Genomic DNA, 22,329 nt, shown 5'->3' on the forward strand with positions numbered 1-22,329 from the left:
GACTTCCAGTAGACTTGGGTGGAGCTTAAATGCCCTGCCTAGCTCACAAATGCAAAGTTCTCCATCGTTACTTCCCTTTACTGCTTCCTTTATAAATTCTATACCTTCTTTGCTGGCTTTACAAATCCAAACTCTTCAAAAGTGTGCATTTTAGAAGCACAATGACCTTGTCAAAGCATGCCAAATATGTGGAAATTGACATATTTTCCATAAGTTATTCTTATGCAGAATTCATAGAATTGGAGAATGGGAAGGGACCTTGGGTGGTCATATAGCCAGTGGGGCTAGGTGCCCATTGGGACTTGCTAAGGCGGAAGCCTGGGAGACCAACAGGAGGCAGAGCCAGAGCCAATGACAGGCAGAAAAGCAAGAAGACAATCAGAGTGGTTTAACACTCCACCCCTCTTCTGGGCTTGGTAGCTCTGTGAGGGGAATAGGGGTCTCCTAACAACTCTCAGCACCCTTAACAAACTGCAGCTCCAGTGAGTGTTTAAAGTGGTATGATACTGCTTTAAAAGTAGAGTGCAAATGAGGTCCAAGTTGGCTGCCTTCACAGCCTCTTATGGGAGCGAACGCCATAGTTTATCATTGCACTATGTAAAGGAACAGAGGAAGCAGCCATGTACCAGATCAGACCACTGCTCCATCTTGCTCAGTATTGGGCTCATTCACACTTACCTTTAAAGTGCCATGTCAGAACACTTTCCCTGCAAAAACCTACTCTTTAGTGCTGAATTGGAACAAATGGCAATTTGGGTTTTCTGTGGATGGCCATTTGCTCTGATTCGGTGGTAAAGAGCAGGTTTTCACCGGAAAAGAGGTGAGGCAAAAAAGAAAAAAAGCACTCGGACACAGTGCTTTAAAGCACAGACCTTTGCACAAGAGGAAAGGTCCCAGCTAAAGGGGGGCATAGGCAAAAGAGAGTGGTCCTTGCCCCAAGGCATTTACAGTCCAAAGGCTGACTGGAAGTTAAAGAACAAAATGAGGGGAAGAAAGGAAGTGAAGGATTGATGTCAAAACTCGTTTTTTTAAAACTGTCATGCAGAGGGGCCACAATGAGCCAAAGATGGGGGGGGGCTCAGCAAGGCAGTGTGTGCATGACATGCATGCAACACACAGTGTGCACCTGTGATGCCATGTGTGTGATGTGTGAAGCATGTGCAACTCTGGGAGGAGGTACATTGTCAGGAGGAGGCCTTGCCCAGCACCCTGCACCTTTAGTGGCCGTGGCTCCTCCCCCTGTGCTTGGCAGCTCAGCCTCCTCCATCCCCCTCAATATTCGGGGAGAGGCTGAGCCCCCTGCTAAGGAATACTAAGGGGACTGACGACAACTCCGCCCCCTAGAGTTGGCGTCGCCTGCTGCCACATGAAGGGCAGTGGGGTGGAGCATCTGCCTTGTTGCAAGAAGGGCTTTTACACTTGCCAGAAGTTCGGCTCTGCCCTCGCCAGTCTTGGAACGAGCCTTTAAAAAAGTTCCATATGACCAGAGAATTTGCGCCTGTCCATTGGGGGGTATAGGAAGCCCCGAACACACAGAGAAACCATTGACCCCCTGCTGGTGAGGCTTGCTGACCTCCCAGTAAAGCAAAAATTCGATCTTCTCCTGTTAGGCAAAGATCACAAGACGATGCCAGATTCTGCGCACAGATCTGTAGGCGCAGACCATCCCCCTTTTCAATCTAGTTTGTTAAGAAAATTCCCAAACTCGGATCCACGGCTGTCTCTGAGTCATTTCTCTTAAAGTCTTTATGTATTTATATGCCTACCACATTTGTAAACTTAAAACCCATTGTTGTATATTGTTTTAAATGTTTGTTTTGCTTTTGGGATTGTAGTTCCATTTGTGTTTCACAAGCTGGTCTCTGACCGTAATAAATTTCATTTCCATCTGCCTGCCAGGTTCAATCCCCAGCATTTCCAGGTGGGGCTGAGAATGCCCCCATCTGAAACCCTGGAGAGCTGCTGCCAGTCAGGGTAGGCAATACTGAGCTAGATTGCCCAGTGCTCTGACTCAGTTTAAGGCAGGCTTCCTCGGTTCCTATATGCGAGGCTCTTAACAGCTGGGAGTTTGTTCATTTCAACCCACGCAGAATGTGGGACATGTAGAGGGATTCTCATCCCTGGGGAAAGATGCCAAATGGAGGAGAACTCTGAGCCATGGGTGTAGCCAGGATTTGGGGGGGGGGCAGGCCTTTTGTTAGGGGGGAACAGAACCTCAGTTAATTATGTATTTTTATTTATTTTTATTGATTTAGGGGGGCAGCTGCCCCCCCAGCTAAGCCCATGCTCTGAGCTGGTGCACAGCTCCAATTTTATCCTAAATGGTGATCTGAGTCCTGTGGTTGCCCGCCCACCTCCCTCAAGACTGGCTGCGAACACAGAAATAAACTGTTACTGATTTAGGCAGGCAAAGCAGAATGGAGCAGCTTTGCAAAGGGAAACGAGTGGGAAGAGAGGATTCGAGAGGTGGAGGTGAGAAGCTGAAATGCCACTGCTCCCCTTGTCATCTGTCAGTGTGAGAGGCAAGGAAAAGCGTTTCCCCCCCCCCTATTAAAAAAAACAACAAACCCAATAGGTATAACTATTGACTATAATAGTATGCGGTTGTTTTTTAAATGGAGAACTGCCACAAAGGTAAGAGAAGAATACAAATGGGACCTGCAACAAAATGTTGCAATGTAGCAAACCAACTGCGCCCTCTCCAGGGACACTCCATTCTACCCCATCCCTGCCCCCCAACACCTCCCCACTTTCCCATTTCCTCTTCCAACAGTCAGCTAGCATTCCACGACATGCTCACTCCTCATTGGACTGTTTCAGGGACCCTGTCACTGCCATGCCCCCCACCCCCGCGCAATAAAAAAAGCTATAGGAACAAAGGAAACTTCCTTGTCCTGAGTCAGATCATTAGCCTATCTAGGGGAGCGTTGTCTACTCTGACTGACAACAGCTCTGCGGGTTTTCAGATATGGGACAATCCCAGTCCTACGTGAAGATGCTGGGGGATTGAACCCGGGACCTCCTGCAGCCTCTCACCTACACATGGGTGCATAGGAAGGTGCCTTAAAGGTAAAGGGAAAGGGACCCCTGACCGTTAGGTCCAGTCGTGACCAACTCTGGGGTTGCGGCGCTCATCTCGCTTTATTGGCGAGGGAACCGGCGTACAGCTTCCGGGTCATGTGGCCAGCATGACTAAGCTGCTTCTGGCAAACCAGAGCAGCACACAGAAATGCCGTTTACCTTCCCGCCAGAGCGGTACCTATTTATCTACTTGCACTTTGACGTGCTTTCAAACTGCTAGGTTGGCAGGAGCTGGGAACGAGCAATGGGAGCTCACCCTGTCACGGGGATTTGAATCGCCAACCTTCTGATCGGCAAGTCCTAGGCTCTGTGGTTTAACCCACAGTGCCACCTGCGTCCCTATAAGAAGGTGCCTTCTGCGGAGTCAAATCAATGGTCCATCGAGCTCATGATGGTCTCCACTTCATGGCAGCCGTTCTCCAGGTTTCCAGGCAGGGGCCGCTACCTGGGGATATTGGGGATTGAAAGCCAGGGTCCTTGCCTGAGCCTACAAATACCTCCCTCTGGCACCTGAGTGGAGATACATAAGGAGCAGTTCTTGGAGAACTGAGTTCAGTATTAGCATTTGACATAGAATCATAGAATTCTAGAGTTACCAGCCTTTCTCAACCTGTGGGTCCCCAGATGTTGTTGAACTACAACTCCCACCACCCCTAGCTAGCAAGACCAGAGCTCAGGGATGATGGGAGTTGTAGTCCAACAACATCTGGGGACCCATAGGTTGAGAACTGTGTAACATGCAGCTGTCCCAAATGGGGATCGAACTCTTTAGGGGCCCTCCATGTTGGGAGAACTTGCTGGAGTCGTCCCTGGAGTGGTCAGAGAAGGAGATGGAGTCACCACCACTGCAGTCCTCAAGAACAGGAGTGGCAAAAGATTTGGGTTCAAGCTGAAGGATGATGTCATAGTATGCATCCGAAAAGCTGGAACTGAGGGTCGACTTGTATGCCTGGGAGTAAACAATCCCTGAAACTAATTTTTTTTATGAACAGCTGTGGTCAGGGTGTGATCCAGGAGGCTGTGGGATGGGTTTTCATGAGTAGGAGAAGATATATTAATTGCAATTTATCTTTCCAGGCATCCACGTGTGTGGATTAAATAGAGTTTCAAACTCCCATCCTTGGCAGTAAAATTAAAAGCAGATTTGAGCAAGTCTAGATATGCAGTAAGCTGGCTCCCCTTTCTTACACCACTTAATAAAGAATCAGGCAACAACTTGTCAAGTAAGTTTAAAAAATAGATTTACTTACTTTATAATAATGAATGGGATCATAACAACACCAGCAGTTAACAGTATAACCAGCCTAAAGGTGGGGAAAGCAGAGGCATGTCTGAATCTAATGCTGGTCAAAGGAAGTGAGAGAGAATGGAACAGGAAATGCTGTAAGTTCCTTCTCTCCTGGAAAGGAGGGGAAGTGACATCACATTGAGCCCTCTCTACCAATTGTATTTCTATGGTCTGAGTATCTGCCTATCAGCAATACTGCTTTGTGGTATTAGCCCCTTTTCATACCAACTAGCAAGAACATGCATTTGTTAGGTTTGGTTGCTAGTCTCCTACAGAGGCCAAAGTAGATATTCCTCCTGAGTCTTCTACTCGCTGGAAACAGCACAGGGCTCTGACTCTTTGCTCATATCTCTTGCTGAACTCTTTGTGATATTGAGCATGAACTGTTTCCTGACGTTGCTTTTGGATTATGTTTGGACCTAGACTGATTTGCTATGCTATGCTGGACTTTGGATGGCTTGAACTCTGCTGCACCAGCAACCCTGCCTGCATTGGTGAGCATTTTTGTGAGTGGTTTAGACCTCCTGCAACCATAGCTCCTGAAGGTACCCACTGCCACTGGCATGCAATAGCAGCCAATCAGGTTGTGGAATTAAAGTTGATCTGGAGCTCTTGCACTACAAACCCACATCCTCCGAAAACTGCACTTTTTGTGATAAGGAATATAGCCTCCCCACAAAGAAATTGGAATGAATGCTCAATCTGCTGACATCATCTAACATCTTGCAAAGAAACCATGGCGGATACTCAATAAACAGGTCATCCGGAAGCAACATGAATGGAGAAACTGACAACTGGGAGTGGGAGAAGGAACTAAAAACTTGCTCTTGAATTGAAAGCCACTGGGGCTGCAATGCAAGAACTCTTAGCTCTGCATATAAGTGCCTTGGGTGGTGAGTCACCACCAAGAATACAGAATTTTCCTCTTGGTAGTGTTCCTGGTTTCTGGACTGCCCTCACCCACCCAGGTTAGCTATTAGCTCCTCTGAGGCAGGAAGAGCTATAAAAGACTTCCTATTTAGAACAGGACGTGGTCTTGGCAACAATGGACTTCCTGGCTCTGCTCTCCATCATTGACTTCCTCCTCCTTGTTGAAATCTGCAAAGGCAATGCTAAAAATGAGGAGGCGGCTGACAGTCAGGGCTGCCCCCTAGACAGGCAGGTAGGGGCAGGCTGATCTTGGTGGGGGCAGTGCCCCACTTGTCCAAATGGGCTGGCCTCCCCAGAATCTGGGAGCATCTTCATGCATGGCAAATGCTCTACTGCTGAACTGCTGCCCTTCCCCCAAAGAGAATGGGCACCTTCCAATTAGAAAAGAGCGACAGATTATTCTGTAACAAGCATGATTAGCTGTTGGAACAGGCTGCTAATGGAGGAGGTACCTTCCAAGGCACTAAACAGCTTAAAGAAACCATTGCAAAATCCCAGGGGGGGAATCAAAGGGAGCAAAACTGTTTCCCAGTCTATAAAAGGAGCCAGGCAGCGCATGCATGCTCAAATTATGCTTGGAGATGCGCTCCTGCAATGTCAGCGGAATGGCCTTTTCATCTGCTGCCGCTTCTGCCCAGGGAGTAGGATAGGCACTGCAGGAAAAGAGGATTTGTATCACCAACAAAAAGAGGACAGTAAGCTGCCTTATATTCTGTCAGGCCACTGGTCCATCTGGCTCAGTCTTGTCTACTCTGGCTGGCAGTGGCTCTCCAGGGTTTCAAGCAGTAGCTTTTCTTAGCCACACCAGGAGATGCTGGGGATCAAATGTGGGACCTTTTGGATTTAAGGCAAAACCATGCAGCAAGAAAATGGCACGGTTTGGTTTTCATCTCGTAGCCCAACTTTTGTTGCATCCACAGATCTGTGCCCGAGCTACTACACCTCTTACACAAACTGTGATCTGGTGCTTTAATATGAGATATAGTATATGTTCAGTTGCAGTTTTATATAAGGAACTTTGAATCTACACCAGAGGCTCTATGTTGGACTTAAAACTTATTTGGGAGGGAAATATAGGCGGTCATATGGGTGATTGTGTCTGGAATGTAATATAGTCTGGTTGCCTGATCTTTGCCCATGTCAGGGAAACCAATGTGAGATTTTTCATAGGTAGAAAAGGATTCCCAGTGCAAATGTCACAGGTAATATTTAACATGGTCTCCCACCTGCTGGCAAGACTGTATTGCAGCAATGCATACAAACCTGAGTATAAAAATGCTGGTGAATTTTCATGAACACTTTAAAAAATAAAATAAAAAAACCACACGTTAAAGTAGAAATGTGGACAACTGAAGTTAAAAATGGGAAAATGAGAAACTGAAAGTGATGGATTTGCCCATCCCTGTCTGTACCACAAACTTGGTCTGTAGCACCCTCTGCTGCTCATTGTAGAATAGTTCAATACACCCCTGTTTTGTTATACAATCTATAATACCCCAACACCCCACAAACATCCTTTTCATTGTACATTCTTGATGGTTTGTGCTCACGATGGTTTGGGGGCAGTTACATGCCACCCAACTGTTTGCAACAGCAAAAGTTTCAGGGGGACATATAGATTCATTTCCCATCAATGCCTGTCCCATAACTTCCTACTGAATTCTGCAACTTTTTATACCACTAGTGTTCCAGGGTTTCTTTCAGTGATAAAAAGGTAAAGGGACCCCTGACCATTAGGTCCAGTAGTGGACAACTCTGGGGTTGCGGCGCTCATCTCGCTTTATTGGCCGCTTCTGGCGAACCAGAGAAGCGCACAGGAACGCCGTTTACCTTCCCGCCGGAGCAGTACCTATTTATCTACTTGCACTTTGACGTGCTTTCGAACTGCTAGGTTGACAGGAGCAAGGCCTGAGCAACGGGAGCTCACCCCGTCGCGGGGATTCGAACCGCTGATAGCTGGTGGCAATTGGGACAGGTAGGGCAGAAAGCAGGGAGACCAACAGCAGGTGGAGCCAGAGCCAATGACAGGTAGAGCCAACTACTTCTGGTTTTGTACCCATCCTCCTCCTTGCTGAGTCGTACAAGAGCAACACCAAGACTCTGGGAGGAAACTGACATGCTGTGCTACCCCTCCGGAGTTGCTGTCTACAAGAAGGCAAGCAGGTTGGAGGGATTGGCTGAGGGAGGCCTGATGTTGGTGGAGCAGTGCCCCATTTGGCCTAATAGACCAATTGCCTCTGGTTCCTTCTGTGTTGCTTGTGAGATAACTAGCCTCATAATAACCAACGTCCGCCTGGCCTTTGGCTTGGAGCCAATTTGATTCCCTCCCCCCCATTTTCTTTTTTCTTTTCCTTCTCCTGCAATGAGGCTACATTTTAATATTTTAATGTTCCATTATTTTAATGTTGTATTTTATTTTTGTTTTTAAGTTGTAATCAATCATCTTGTTTTTATTATTGCTTGTAAGCCGCTCTGAGCCCGGCCTTGGCTGGGGAGGGCGGGGTATAAATAAAAAATTATTATTATTATTATTATTATTATTAAGTCTAACTAATGCATGAAGGGGTTAAGTTCAAAGAGTGAGCTGTCCCATCAGGCTTAGCTCACCTTGGGAGGGACTAGGTAATTAAGCCTCTGTTCCCCCAGTCTACCTGAGAAGCTCAGCATGTGAGGAAGTCTTTGCTGGTTGCTGCAGCTCAAACCACATGGCTCTCACAAGCCATCCTTGAGTTCTATAGGAAATAATTTAGGAACTTTACCACTGTAACTAAGCCAAATTTTACTGCCCGTAACACTTTTTCTCAGTGCTATATGGAAAATCACATGAACCTGACCTTTGGAGAGTTTGTAAGTAAACCATTTTTAACTTACCAGATGTATGGGTGTCTCCCCCCCCCCCCATGCCAGGGGAACAGGGAAGTTTTGGAACTCTCAGTTTTGAAGGTCTAACAGCCTATATTTCCACACTTTGTTTTGCTGCATATTTTGTGACTTTAAATCTCTGCTGGGGTTTTCACCAAAGAGTACTTTCTCCATCCCTGGGTATTGGCACCCAGGAATTCTCTTTTCATATATAATTATTTTTCCTTGCACCATCGCTGCTTTTGTTGTGCTGTGTTGCAGGAGTGCCCCTCCAGGTGGCAATAGCGCAGTAGCATTGGGGAAGCACTGCAGAAAGTGGAAGGATGTGTGGACAGTCCAGTATGAATACACCCACTAATGCAATATTATTGCATCAGTCACATGCTGCAGAATGTACACATACAAATCCCTTGTGTAACAAATTGCTGTAATCTAAACTGAAGGTGATGAGATTGTGATGAGGACAGTGCCCAGGCTGTCTCTGTCCAATATATAAAGACCTGGGATACAGCATACCCTTTTTGATGGCCCAGCACAGGATGCACAAGGATGGGTATAGCCATGTATCTAGCAGCCTTTGCCAGATTCACATATTGTGCTTTGTTTAGCTGGATTCCCACATTGATCCTAATCTATATGTTGCTGAAGTCTTGCTTAAATGGCTTTTGTTAACAAACTGGTAGATCAGGGACAGGGGACTGTGGCCATCCAGATGTTGCTGACTCCGCCCCCATATCCTCATTGGCCATGCTGTGTGGGCTTAATAATAATAATAATAATAATAATAATAATAATAATAATATATTATTATTATTATTATTATTTATACCCTGCCCATATGGCAGCTTCCAACAGAATATTAAAATACAATACAGTGGTACCTCTTGTTGTGAACGGGATCTGTTCCAGAGCCCTGTTTGCAACATGAGCAGAATGCAACCCGTGTCTCTGCGTGCGCGGGTTGCGATTCGCTGCTTCTACGCATGACGTCATGTTGAGCGTCTGTGCATGTGCGAGCGGCAAAACCCAGAAGTAACCCTTTCCGGTACTTCCAGGTCGCCACAGGACACAACCTGAAAAGATTTAACCTGAAGCAAACGTAACAAGAGGTATGACTGTAACCTATTAAACATTAAAAGCTTCCCTAAACAGGGATGCCTTCAGGTGTCTTCTAAAAGTCTGGTAGTAATTTTTCTCTTTGACATCTGGTCGGAGGGCGTTCCACAGGGCGGGTGCCACTACCAAGAAGGCCATCTGCCTGGTTCCCTGTAACTTGGCTCCTCGCAGTGAGGGAACCGCCAGAAGGCCCTTGGAGCTGGACCTCAGTGTCCGGGCAGAACGATGGGGGTGAGACGCTCCTTCAGATTTACTGGACTGAGGCCAATGGGAGTTGGAACCCAGAGCACAGACCCTCCCCGGCCACGCTCTCCTTGAGTGCTTTTTTTGCCTGGCTGTTGTAATGTGTCTTTGAACTGTGCTAATCTCTCCTGTTTGCCTGGAAGGGCGATGAAGAGAGATGTGTTTTAAAACCTCTGGCCTCTACAAGGCTGGAGTGTAACCCTGAGCATTTCCAGGCAACCTGTTTTGTTTGCAAGATGCCCCGTTCGCAAGATGGCCATTGCATTGTACAAAAGCAAACATCACCTCACATTTTCCTGTGTATTTTCCCATCACATTGGGGGGGGGGAGCCAAAAAAAATTCAGTGAAGCTTGTTTGTGGCATCAGAGTTCCAAAAACGGCTTTAACTGTGCAACCTGAATTTACCGGTTTGTGACTGAATCCCACCTGAAAATAGCAACAGTCTGGAAGCTCTACTATTGGACAAAGGTTTGCATCTGGCCCCAACCACCCCTGGCATCTGGCCCCCAGAAGGTTGTTTGCAAGGGAATGTGGCCCTCTGGCTTAAAAAAAAGGCTCCCCATCCCTGATGCTGGAGGAGCACAGGTGGTCTGCCTCTGGGGAATGCAATTCAACCCACCTGGCAATTTCCATGCATCCTCACTCAGTCATGATCTGGATACACCTGTAAGCGTAGGAGTTAAAACTATGAGGGACTCCTGCATGCATTTCAAGTATGCCAAGAGGGAGGGGGAGGGTTAATGATAACATTTTGGCAAAGGGAGAAGGAAAGAGGATGGACACAATTTACATATCAGCAGGCAGGAACCTCTCTATTGGCTTTTCCAGTGCCTGATGAAGACATTCCTTCTCCAACAAGCCTTTGAAGTGTGGAGATACTTATCCCTCCCTGTATCTCTACTGGATGTGAAACTGTTTTTACATAGGAAATTGTCCTCGTTGATGCAATTGTTTTTTACTGCATGGTGTCCTTTTTAAATTGCTTTTAATTGCCAGTGATTTTTCTGTGAAATTGTTTTCAACATATTTTAAGGGAAGTGATTCATCAGTGGAAATCACTGGATAACTCCTATTGGTGGGAGGCTGGATTCAGGTGAATCTTTGGTCTTGCCTAAAAGGGCAGTATTTATTTATCCATTACATGAATATACAACCTTTTCCTCCGGGAGCTTGAGGGGGTGTACATGGTTCTTCCCCTCCCCATTTTTTCCACACAACAACCCTGTGAGGTCAAGGCCACCCAGTGTGCTTCAGTTTGAACCCTGGTCTCCCAGGTCCCAGTCCAGCCAGCGCTCTAATTACACCACACTGATTATTCAGTTGTTAATACAGTGGTACAGGTTACAGACGCTTCAGGTTACAGACTCCGCTAACCCAGAAATAATACCTCAAGTTAAGAACTTTGCTTCAGGATGAGAACAGAAATCGTGCGGTGGCGGCGCGGCGGCAGCAGGAGGCCCCATTAGCTAAAATGGTACCTCAGGTTAAGAACAGTTTCAGGTTAAGAACGGACCTCCGGAACGAATTAAGTACGTAACAAGAGGTACCACTGTAAGGCCCTCCTTGCATTTGTATTATTAAGGTATTATTACTATTAAAATAGTACTTTTAATTAATAGTAATTGAATCTAATAACTGGTGCTATTACCGTATTTTTCGCACCATAGGACGCACCGGACCATAGGGCGCACCTAGTTTTGGGAGGCGGAAAACAAGAAAAAATTATTCTGAACCCCAGAAGCCAGAACAGCAAGAGGGATCTGGCTTCTGGGATACCGTGTGGCTGTTCTGGCTTCTGGGGTAACCGCGCCAAGCCTCTTCAGGGCAGTGGGATGAAGGCTCCCCCTGCCCGAAGAGGCTGCGAAGGGCTAAAGCAGAAGCCAGGACAGACACGTCGCTGAAGGGGCACTGCGCCTTCTCTCTCTGTGTGCAGCGCCCCTCCTTCACAGGAGAGGCGCTGCGCAGAGAGGGAGAAGGCGCAGCGCCCTTCAGCGAAGCTGGAGAAGGAACAGGAGGAGACCCTTCTGTTCCTCCTCCAGCTTCCAGGACAGGCACGCCGCCGTGAAGCCAAGGAGCCTGCATTCGCTCCATAGGACGCACACACATTTCCCCTTCATTTTTGGAGGGGAAAAAGTGCGTCCTATAGAGCGAAAAATACGGTAATCGGTATCAGTATTAATAAGGCTCTTTGGAACGCTCCCCCATAATCATGTAGAAACATATGTTTATAAATTCTATTTATAAAGATTGGTGTTTCCAGTCTGGTTTTGGTTTTTGCACTTTTGTTGTTGTATTTTGTCACGCTTTTTTGTTGCATTTTGATGCTTATATGTAGGTGTGGATTTATTTTATCCATGCTTTTATACGCCGCCCTGGAATCTCTTAATGAGGAGAGCAACCAAGAAATATTTTAAATGAATATTTTTGGGGCTGACAAAGACCTGCAGACGTCCAGGGTAGAGAGAATTGTTGGGCTATCAGCAAGAGAGGAAGAGGGATTATAATCAGGGTGATATGGGGTGAGGAATCTAGTCTTCTCAAGCCCCAAATATTTGTTCTCAGTATCCTCAGAGGGAAAAGATTAGCGGTGGGGAGATGCATGCCACGAAGCTAAGAATAAAATAAAAAACCCTCTCCTCGTCGCGGACGTTGCAGTAGGAAAGGAGAGTGTAGTGGTTAGAGCCAGCGTGGTGTACAAGTTAGAGATTAGGACTGGGGAGGCCAGGTCACTGGGTGATCTTGGGTCAACCACTGCCTCGCAGCAGTCTAGCCTAGCTGTTGTTGGGGTCAAATGGGGAGGGGGAGAGAACCACGCGTGCCATCTTGAGCTCCTTGCAGAAGGGGTACGAATGCACTAAAGCGCTCAATCAAGAAAAGCGCTTGCAGCTCTACACCCACTTTCCTGCGTCTACTTTTGAGTAGACGCGTCTTTAGGAGCGCACCGTCGGCGTCCTTCAGTGCCATGCGCCGGCTGGAGTCAAGCCAAGTCCGCCTCTCCGCTGCGAAATACGGTAATCAGCTGTTCGGAAAGGCGAGGCGAGGTGAGGTTCCACCCCCGGGGGGCGCTTGGCCGCTCTCATTGGCTGGCCGCGCTCTTCTTAAAAGCAGAATGTGAAGTTCTGCTGTCTTGTGCCGGCTGGGAAAAGGAAGAGCCGCAGACATGGGGAAGCTTGCCTTGGTCCTGATTCTCTGCTCGTGGAGTTTTGCTTTAGGTGAGTAGGTTCCGGCTAAAGCAGCTGTGGCTTTTGCATTTCTGGGCACTGCAGACGCGATCTGACAAGGAAGCCCAAGAGATTGGGTTTGCAGCTGCTGTGTGCGCTTCCTTAATGTGGGAAAAGGCCCCATCAAATCATAACAATAGATGAGGAAGGATTGCCAACTGACCGCGCTGGGCAGCATGGTCTGACCTGCTCTTGTGCCTTTTCAACTATTCCTTTGGCTGTGTGCAGCTAAGTTCTACTCGGGAGTAGACCCATTGAAATGGATGCACCTAAGTTAGTCGTGGCCATTAGTATCAGTGGGCCTGCTTTGAGTATGGCTAACCTTGAATGTCACCCTTGGTTTGTAAGAATGGGTGAGGAGGTGCTATCGCCTGCATGGAGGAAAGTGGGGCTCTGTGTTAATATTTGTAGATCAAGATGCTGTTAAAAGCATGGGGGTATGGGGCTGGTGAAATGTTGGCATGCCATCATTTAATCCTATTTTCCTCTCACCTTCTGGTATCTACTGTTCCACTGTTATCTACAAGGCACTTTCAGCTGTGAAATTCTGTGTCAGTGGGGTGCTGTTTAGGACTGGATGGTCTCCTCCTCTGTCTTTGTGTGGAGTTCATGGTATATGCCAGTTCTACATGTATGTTATCCTCCATAGGCGCAAGCAGCTATTCACAATTTGCACACATGCAGCACTGTTGAATGTATGTTTATTTCAGCCATTTATATGCTGCTTTACATCATAGCAAGGGACGCGGGTGGCGCTGTGGGTTAAACCACAGAGCCTAGGACTTGCCGATCAGAAGGTTGTTGGTTTGAATCACCGCGACAGGGTGAGCTCCTGTTGCTCAGTCCCTGCTCCTGCCAACCTAGCAGTTCGAAAGCCCGTCAAAGTGCAAGTAGATAAATAGGTACCGCTCCGGCGGGAAGGTAAATGGTGTTTCCATGTGCTGCTGTGGTTTGCCAGAAGCGGTTTAGTCATGCTGGCCACATGACCTGGAAGCTGTACACCGGCTCTCTCGGCCAATAAAGCGAGATGAGCGCTGCAACCCCAGAGTCGGTCACGACTGGACCTAATGGTCAGGGGTCCCTTTACCTTTACATCATAGCAACTGAGGTTCCATACACACCATACATTTAAAGCACATGTCTTCCCTCAAAGAGTCGTGGGCATTGTAGCTCAGGGAGGGGAAGTACTACAGTTTCCAGGATTCTTTGGAGGAAAAACCATGTGTTTTAAATGTATGGCGTGTACAAAGCCAAGGTCTCCTTGAAAGTATGAGAGGATGTTTGGAGGTGATGTAAGGCAAAGCTGCCTTTGGTATGTAGGGGTGCCAGTCTTGTTTCTCCCTAACAGGATCGGTGCCTTGAGCTGCTGGGAAATAGGCAGGAATCCAACAAATGTAGCAGTGGAGGGTGTAGCTGTGCCTGGTTGAATATCTGCCTGTTGCACTTCTTTTCTAGGCACACAGCCTGTGGCCAATACAGGTGTGAAGCTCTTTGGTGTCTTCTTCTAGAGGAGACTAGAAAAAAGAGTCAGGGAATGAAGTGAGTGAGGGAAAGAAACATGAGGTCATCTGCTGGGTTGCTTAATTTACTTGATTTATAGGATTTGCTTTGTATCACCCCCTTTTGCAACATAGGAATACATAACAGGCACCTCCAGCTGAGTATTGTCTACTCTGACTGGGTTATAGATAGGGGACATTCCCAGCTCCTCTCTAACTCTGGATATGGCAGAGTTTGAACCCAGGATTTTCTGCATGCAAGACAGATGCTCTGCCACTGAGCTATGATCCTTTTTGCTCTCCAAGTAATTTGGAATGCGGGCATTTTAAGCTGTTGCCTTTAGTTTTAACTCCCACACATACAGGTAGATCCAGAGGCATCTTTGAGTTAAGATGCATAGAAACTGCTAGGGCAGCATTCCCCAAAGGCTATGGGTTCAAACCTCCCTTGCTCGTAATGCCAATCTGTTTCATCTGCATCTGGAAGCAAGTGGGCTTGGGCTGGCTGCAGCTGTTAGCTGTACTTCTGGCCACACCCTGGTGCCTCTGGATCCTTTGAACTCCAGCTTCCATCAGCCCCTGCCAGCATATGGAAACTGGAATCCAAAACATCTAGAGGGCGCCAGGTTGGCAAAAGCTGCCCTTCTGTATCCTACACTGCAGAAAGGGTTATGGCAGCTGTCATGAAGAGGAAGCCACATAGAGGTTGTATAAGCAAAAAAAACCTAAACCCAACTTTAATGCTGACTCAGGTAGTTTCTGGTATGGCAAGCCAAGAGAGCCAATGCAGTATGCCAACTTTCCCCAACTTGGTGCCCTCCAGTTGTTTTGGGGCCAAGGCTCTTGTCATTCCAGACCATTGGCCATGCTTGCCGAGACTAGTGGTGGTTGTAGGCCAGAACATCTGGAGAAAGCACCAGGTTGGGAAATCCTGGGCTATGTTGTAACCCCAGGTCTGCATAACTTCAGTGGAGACAGCCTTGTCACAGTTATCCACACCCTGATGACCTCTTGATTAGATAACTTCCAATGTCACCAGCAACATTCCAGAGTCGTTCACCCCATGAATTGGGAAGGGTATTTTAGCTCAGCCCTACTCTGTGTTGTGTGCTCAGCCGAGGAATTTCTTTTGGGTACCAGAACTATGTTCCACCCCAGGACCCTAAGTTTCATTCACTTCTGCACCTCCGTTTAGAAGAGAGAATTTTTGGTTGCTGCTGGGAGTCAGAAACTAGTGCTGAGCTATTGCAGATGTACAGTAGGTTCTCATCTATCTCGTGTTCAAAACACTTAAAGGATGTGGGAAAAGCTTGACCCAGGACGTTTGTGCTTACAGTGTGCAAACCAGTACGATGCCCTAAGCTGGAGGTCTCAGCTGGTCGGTCTAAATAAAATTGACCCAATGTATTGACTGGCTGCAAATAGCAGAAGTCAGAGATGTTATTGAGGTTGTGAAGCATTTCCCCACATGCCGCAGGTGACAAAATCCTTTGTGAATGTGTGCTAACAGTTACATAAGGCAAATACCCTGATTTCTCCAGTGATAGCATCTTTAAACGATTGGAACACTTGCTGGGATTTGCATTGCTCTCCTCTCGGTGAGATTTGCTTAATTGTGCTGCAAGAAGGAAGTGCACACCCATTGGAGAACAATGACACGGAGTAATGTCACACATAAACATGATTAGTGTATTTTCCCCTCACTGGGCATATTGCATCACTGGTACCTGTCATAGTGAGCGCACAATGGAGCTTTAGCAATTGAAATAGTTTGGAAAATACAGTGTTTTGACTTGTCACAGATACTCGCTGCCTGGAGTCAAGGCACTGGTCTATCTAGCTCTGTGTTGTCTACACCAGTGTTTCCCAAACTGAAGTCTCCAGCTGTTGTTGGACTACAACTCCCATCATCCCTAGCTAGCAGGACCAGTGGTCAAGGATGCTGGGAGTTGTAGTACAACAACAGCTGGAGACGCATCTTTGGGAGACCCTGGTCTACACTAACTAGCAGCAGCTCTCCATGATTTCAGGCAAGGTTCTCTCCCAGCCCCACCTGAAGATGGAGCCTGGGACCTTCTGCTTACAGGGCAGATGCTCTGCCTCTTAAGTAATTTCACAGACTTGTTGGAAGAGAGAATCTGTACTGTGAAAATTCCTGCTACATTTCCCAATCAATTAAAAGAAATGCATGGCTGGCTGATTTTGTGAAATTTTTGAGTACATAAAATTGCTCACTTGCTCTTTTGATAACAGGTGTAGCAGCCTTTCTAATCGAAGGACTTCTCATTCCCTTTTGAGCTTGACAAACTGGCAGAGCCAGGGTGACTTTCCATGTCTGTCCTGTATAGAAAACCACAGCTCAAACAGCAGCTGCAGTTTCACTCAGAACCACATGAGAGTATGTGGGAGGGCAAAAACATGAGTCAGTTGTACTTCAGTGGTCAGAGTCACAAATAATGGTTTTAATTTCTCCACCCAGATGCTCTGGGCAGATGTATCAAAAGGCTGAAACCTGCTTTCAAGTAGATCTGGAGAATGACGTTTCCCTGGGGCTTCCTGGGAACTGTAGTTTTGAGACTGGCAGGACTTCCCAGCTCTTCCTGTCTTCTATCCCTAACTCTGCCCTCTTGCAAAACTATGATTCTGGGGAATTTCTTTGCTAGAAACAGGTAGCAAAAGAGATCAGGTGGTGAAACTCTCATCTTCAGAACTTTTATATTCTGGGTGGGCCTCATCTTGAGCACTGGAAATTATAAATAGCCACTCCCTGTACAGACACCCACACCAAATGACATAAACAATGAATTGGTTAAGAGCATCATTCCACACTCTTGCCTTCTGGTCTCAAGATTCAGCCACATATAGATGATCTCCCTACTATAAGGGCACCAAAAAGAAAATCAGTGTAAGGGTCCATTCCTTTCTGAGAAGCCTTCTGAGGGTCGTATGCAAGCAGTGGACGGGACAGAGGCAAAAGTGGGTGGAGCAATTAATGCAAATTTTATCCTTCATGCATTAGGCTAGTTTCTGCAGAAACCCCCACACCCCTTTCTGTCCTCCATCCAAGCAAGCAGGAAGCACTCTGAGTCAGGTAAAAACATTTTGGGAGGGAAGTGAGGCTTGTGAGAGGTGTGGCCAAGGGAGCCAGATAGAGGGCTGCCTTTGCCCCTCGGGTACAAGGTTCCCCCATCCCTGCTCACTCCACTTCCATAGGAATCATAGAACTGTAGGGTAGAGTTGGAAGGGACCCTGAGAATCACTTAGTCCAACCCCCTGCAATGCAGGAATATGCAGCTGTCCCATACAGGGATCGAACCTGCAACCTTGGCATTATTAACACCATGATCTAACCAACTGAGCTATCCAGGGATGTACTGGCATCGAGTGTTTTTGCATTGTTGATTTTCAGTGGCTCATGCTGGAGGCCTAGGATGGCTGTACCCTAAATGATCTGTGTGAAAAAGTATTTTTTGTATCCCAAATGTCCCACTATTCAAGTTCATTGGGTGCCCCAGGGACAGAGGTGCAGTGGCCCAGGTTTGGGGGGGGTGTCAAAGTCCTGTCACTATTTCTGCAGCATTGTCCTAGAGCTGCTGAAACACCATGAAGCGAAAGCTTTTTAGCCACTGAGAAGAAGTCTTCTCATTGTTTGTACTACTTGGGGTCAAGCAGAATGAAAGGAGGTGAGTCAGCTCCTGAGGATGGGCTCCTAGGGTCACTTTGCAGAAGGAATGTGGGAAGAACTGGGAGGAATCTGCGTCATTCTGTATGCTCCAAAGCTAAGCATTTGGCAACACAAGGCACTGCCATTCCGAGGAAACAGTGTGCAAATTCTGTTACGTTTGATGTATCATAGTATTTTAATATTCTTTTGGAAGCCTCCCAGAGTGGCTGGGGAAACCCAGCCAGATGGGCGGGGTATAAATAATAAATTATTATTATTATTATTATTATTATTATTATTATTATTATTATGTATAAAAGAACTTCAAGGGAAACGCAACTTAAGTCACTTAGAAAGAAGCTACTGAGTATCATTTGCCCATGTATGTGCACAGGAAATAGTAGATCTAGCTGAAAGGCAACACATGGAGCTGCAGTGATTGTTGCAACGTGTCCCTAATTATTATTGTTGTACAATTGTGAGATGATACAACCTTCTAAAATTATTATATAATCTTAGAAGGGTGTGTGGCTCTGGCTGTCTGAATTTGCCACTACAGTGCTGTCCAGGGAGGAATTCAGCATTGTGCTCTTCTGATCGTTCCTTAAGCGCAAGCATTTCAGTTTGCCGGGTGGAATGATCTGCCCTCTTCTCCCCCACACCCTGTTCTGGTGTTTCATTAACCTACTTTCCTAATACTTAGGAAGCTGCCTTATTCCAAGGCAGACCATTAGTCCATCTAGCTCAGCATTGTCCCGCAGTCGCTCTCCAAGGTTTCAGACAGGAGCCTCTCCCAGTCCTACTTCGAGATGCCCAGGATTGAACCCGGGACCTTTTGCATGCAAGGCAGATGCTCTACCAATGAGCTATAGCCCTTCCCTGCTATGGAAGGCAGTTGGGTTTTGGCATCTTCAGGAAAAATGCTGACATGGATGAACTTGGAGAGCAGCAAGGCATGTCTCTTCCTGAAGCTTCCCTGCTTCCAAATTAGAGGCTGCTTCCTGCTACCTGCTCGCCCAAATGCCCCAACCCTAGCCGGGAGCCGAGAGCAACTGGGGCTGCTTGTTCTATGTCAGCTTTGCACAGATGTGACAAAACTGATTTATTTATTAAATTCAAGTTTAATAGTAAGAATTACATAGTGAAATACAAGGGGAATAGAATGTAGCAAGGCTCCTTCAGAGCGGGAGGTTCATCAGACAATCTTTCTTGCATTGGCAAATTAGGGTCTTGCCCACTTTGCGGGAAATGCTGGCATCAAGGAAGAGGCGGGACCCATTCTCAGGGTGTGTCGGCTTTGGTTTACGCGTTGTTTAATAGTCATTCCAAACTGAAAGTTGCTTAATGACAGGGACAAGCATCATAAGGTTAGGAGTCATAGGTGTTCCTTGGCACTGCTATTAAAGCATCTCTTTAAGACAAGCTTATCAGATATATATTTTGGGTTTGGTCCCCTATTTTTGCCCTTGCGCAATTTTAATCCTGCTTCTGGGGTGCTTTCCAATGTAGCACCTGAAACTCTCCCATTTCCTCTTCTGTTATCCGAACAACCATTTCTATTTGCTGCATTTTAATAAAAGGCGAAAGATTTATACGATCTGAAGAGAAACCAGAGTAAATCTGGACAAGATTGAAACTTTCCTTGTTGGGCCGAATAGCAGCGATAAAAATGAATGTGTTGCCAAAGATGTTATTTTTGTTTCAAACCTTACAGATCGTGGACAGAGTGGAATGTTTTGGGAAGTGGCAGAAGGATATTTCGAAGTTTGTTTGGCAGGGCAAAAAGCCCCGAATAAAAATTAAAATATTAACTGACGCAAAAGAAAGAGGGGGGTTTGCCCTGCCAGACTTAAGGTTATATTATGAAGCTGCAGCCTTCTGCTGGATGAAAGATTGGCTTTTACTTAAGAACACTGATGTCCTAGATCTGGAAGGGTTTAATAATTCTTTAGGATGGCACGCCTATTTGTGGTATGACAAGGTGAAAACACATAAAATGTTCAAAAACCATATTGTCAGAAAAGCAATCTTTACAGTCTGGATAAAATATAAGGACCTGCTAGAAAGTAAGACCCCGAGGTGGCTTTCACCAGTGGAGGCCAAGGCGCGGAAAAGATTTAATATGGAGGCCGGCTGGCCGACATATGGCGAAATAATAGAAAAAATTGGAGACAACTGGAGATTACAGAGCTTTGAAAAATTAAAAGACAAGGTGCAAGATTGGTTTCATTATGCCCAAATTCAAGAGGTATTTAAGACGGATAAAAAAAATACAGGTTTTCAGGTGGAAAAATCGAAATTAGAGACAGAATTGTTAGAACCTAGGACTAAGTTATTGTCTAGAATGTATAACTTGCTGCTTAAATGGAATACCCAGGATGAGACAGTTAAATCGGCCATGATAAAGTGGGCTCAAGATATTGGGTACAACATCATGTTTGAAGACTGGGAAAGGTTATGGACCACCGGTATGAAATTTACGGCATGCAATGCCCTGAAAGAAAACATTATGAAAATGATATACAGGTGGTACATGACCCCAGTCAAACTTGCAAAGATATACCATTTGTCTGACAATAGATGTTGGAAGTGTAAAGAGGCCGAAGGGACATTCTTTCACCTGTGGTGGACATGCCCTAGGGTGAAGGCCTTCTGGGAAATGATCTATAATGAGCTAAAAAAGGTGTTTAAGTACACCTTTCCTAAGAAACCAGAGGCCTTCCTCTTGGGCATCGTCGGCCAAAAGGTGTCAAAGAAGGATAGAACGTTTTTTATGTACGCAACTACAGCAGCAAGGATTCTTATAGCAAAATACTGGAAGACTCAAGATTTGCCCACACTGGAAGAATGGCAAACGCAGCTGATGGACTACATGGAATTGGCTGAGATGACTGCCAGGATCCGAGACTTGGGAGAAGAAGCAACGGAGGAGGAGTGGAAAAAATTTAAGGACTATTTGCAAAAGTTTTATAAATTATATGAATTATAAGATCTCGCACGATTTGGAAAAAACAGCTCCAGCAATGAGAGTGAAGGACAATGAAAATAAATAATGAATTAATGAAAGGAATAAATGTTTAAAAGGTGGAAAGATAAGTATATTGGCTGACTAAAGTAATATGACAATAAGTAATTTAAACCAAAAAGTAAGATTTAAGGTAAAAGAAAGAAACGTATGAAACAAGGATATAATTTGTTGAAATTTTATTTGTTAAGAATGCAATGCAGGGGAGACGTGGGGAAGTTCGATAATGAACTGAAATAAGCTTGGAAATAACCAATTTCTTTTCTTTTTTTTTCTTTTTTCTTCTTCTTTCTGTAAATGCATAAGTTTTCTGTATAACTTGTTGAATAATCTCTATCTGGAAAAAACAATAAAATATTATTATAAAAAAAAAAATATTTGCTGCATTTTAATCAAATCACAATCTTAAAAATTGTATTCTTGCAAATCCTTTCATCCAAAAGTCGACATTGATTGATTGATTCTACAGCATTTATACTCTTTAGTCAAAAATTATCTTGGAGAGGCTTACAAAGATAAACTCTAAGATGGTCCCTGGCCTCCAGTTCATAATCTAAAACTAAATGACACACAAGGAAAAAGGAGGGGGAGGGAGGAGGAGAAGAAAGAAAGCTCTAGCTCCAAATGTTACAACTGATGTCAGTAGTGGGGCTGGCTGCCTTGCCCTTGATAAAGATCAGTCCCTCCTCTGAAGCAGTTGCAGGAGCAGAGCTGGTGACAGTGTCTAGGGCTGGAGAGTAGAAACTCAGAGTCTTCTAAGTACGAGCAGAGTGAAGAGGTGTGTGTCCTAAAAAGAATTACCGTATTTTTTGCACCATAACACTCACTTTTTCCCTCCTAAAAAGTAAGGGGAAATGTCTGTGCGTGTTATGGAGGGAATGCCTACGGGTGGCATGCCTACGGATTTTCCTCCTCTAAAAACTACGTGCGTGTTATGGTCAGGTGCGTGTTATAGAGCGAAAAATACGGTACTTAAGAGCAGCCAAATTACCCTTCGGAGAACTCGCCCAGCAATTCATGCTGTAAAGCTGTCATTGGTTGGCTTGTGAATATCTGTCAGTCCATGAAATGCCCAGTGACAACTAAAAATATTAAGACTTAACATTTGTATAGCACATTCAAATGTTTAATGTGTTTCACATGCATTCTCTAGTTGTAATCCTCACAAAAGCCCCAAACAGTAAATTGGCATGGGTAATATTATCCCCATATTGCAGATGTGGGAAGTGAGGATAACTGAGAGGATAAAAGCCACTTGGTAAGTTCCTGACAGAGACAAAATTCAAACAAGGGCCTTCTGGTTTTTGTGGCTCAATTCAGGGACATTTTCTCTACAATGGGCATCCTTTGTTCAATCGCTTCTACATCACCATTGTAAGGCATTCAATGCTACAATATT

The 22,329-nt window shown here is 45.8% G+C and overlaps 1 protein-coding gene across 1 annotated transcript in view; it reads left to right on the forward strand.

Annotated features, from left to right (window-relative positions):
* Positions 1-12,581: 12,581 nt before the first annotated feature.
* Positions 12,582-22,329, forward strand: part of LOC309537141 (digestive cysteine proteinase 1-like) — a 33,117-nt gene continuing 23,369 nt past the window's right edge. The window contains exon 1 of the mRNA XM_082231697.1: positions 12,582-12,733. Coding sequence (XP_082087823.1) covers positions 12,682-12,733 — 52 coding nt within the window. The 5' untranslated portion in view covers positions 12,582-12,681. The remainder of the gene's footprint in view (positions 12,734-22,329) is intronic.

Source organism: Podarcis vaucheri (genome assembly GCF_965113315.1).
Source record: "Podarcis vaucheri genome assembly, chromosome: 7".
Taxonomy (NCBI): domain Eukaryota; kingdom Metazoa; phylum Chordata; class Lepidosauria; order Squamata; family Lacertidae; genus Podarcis; species Podarcis vaucheri.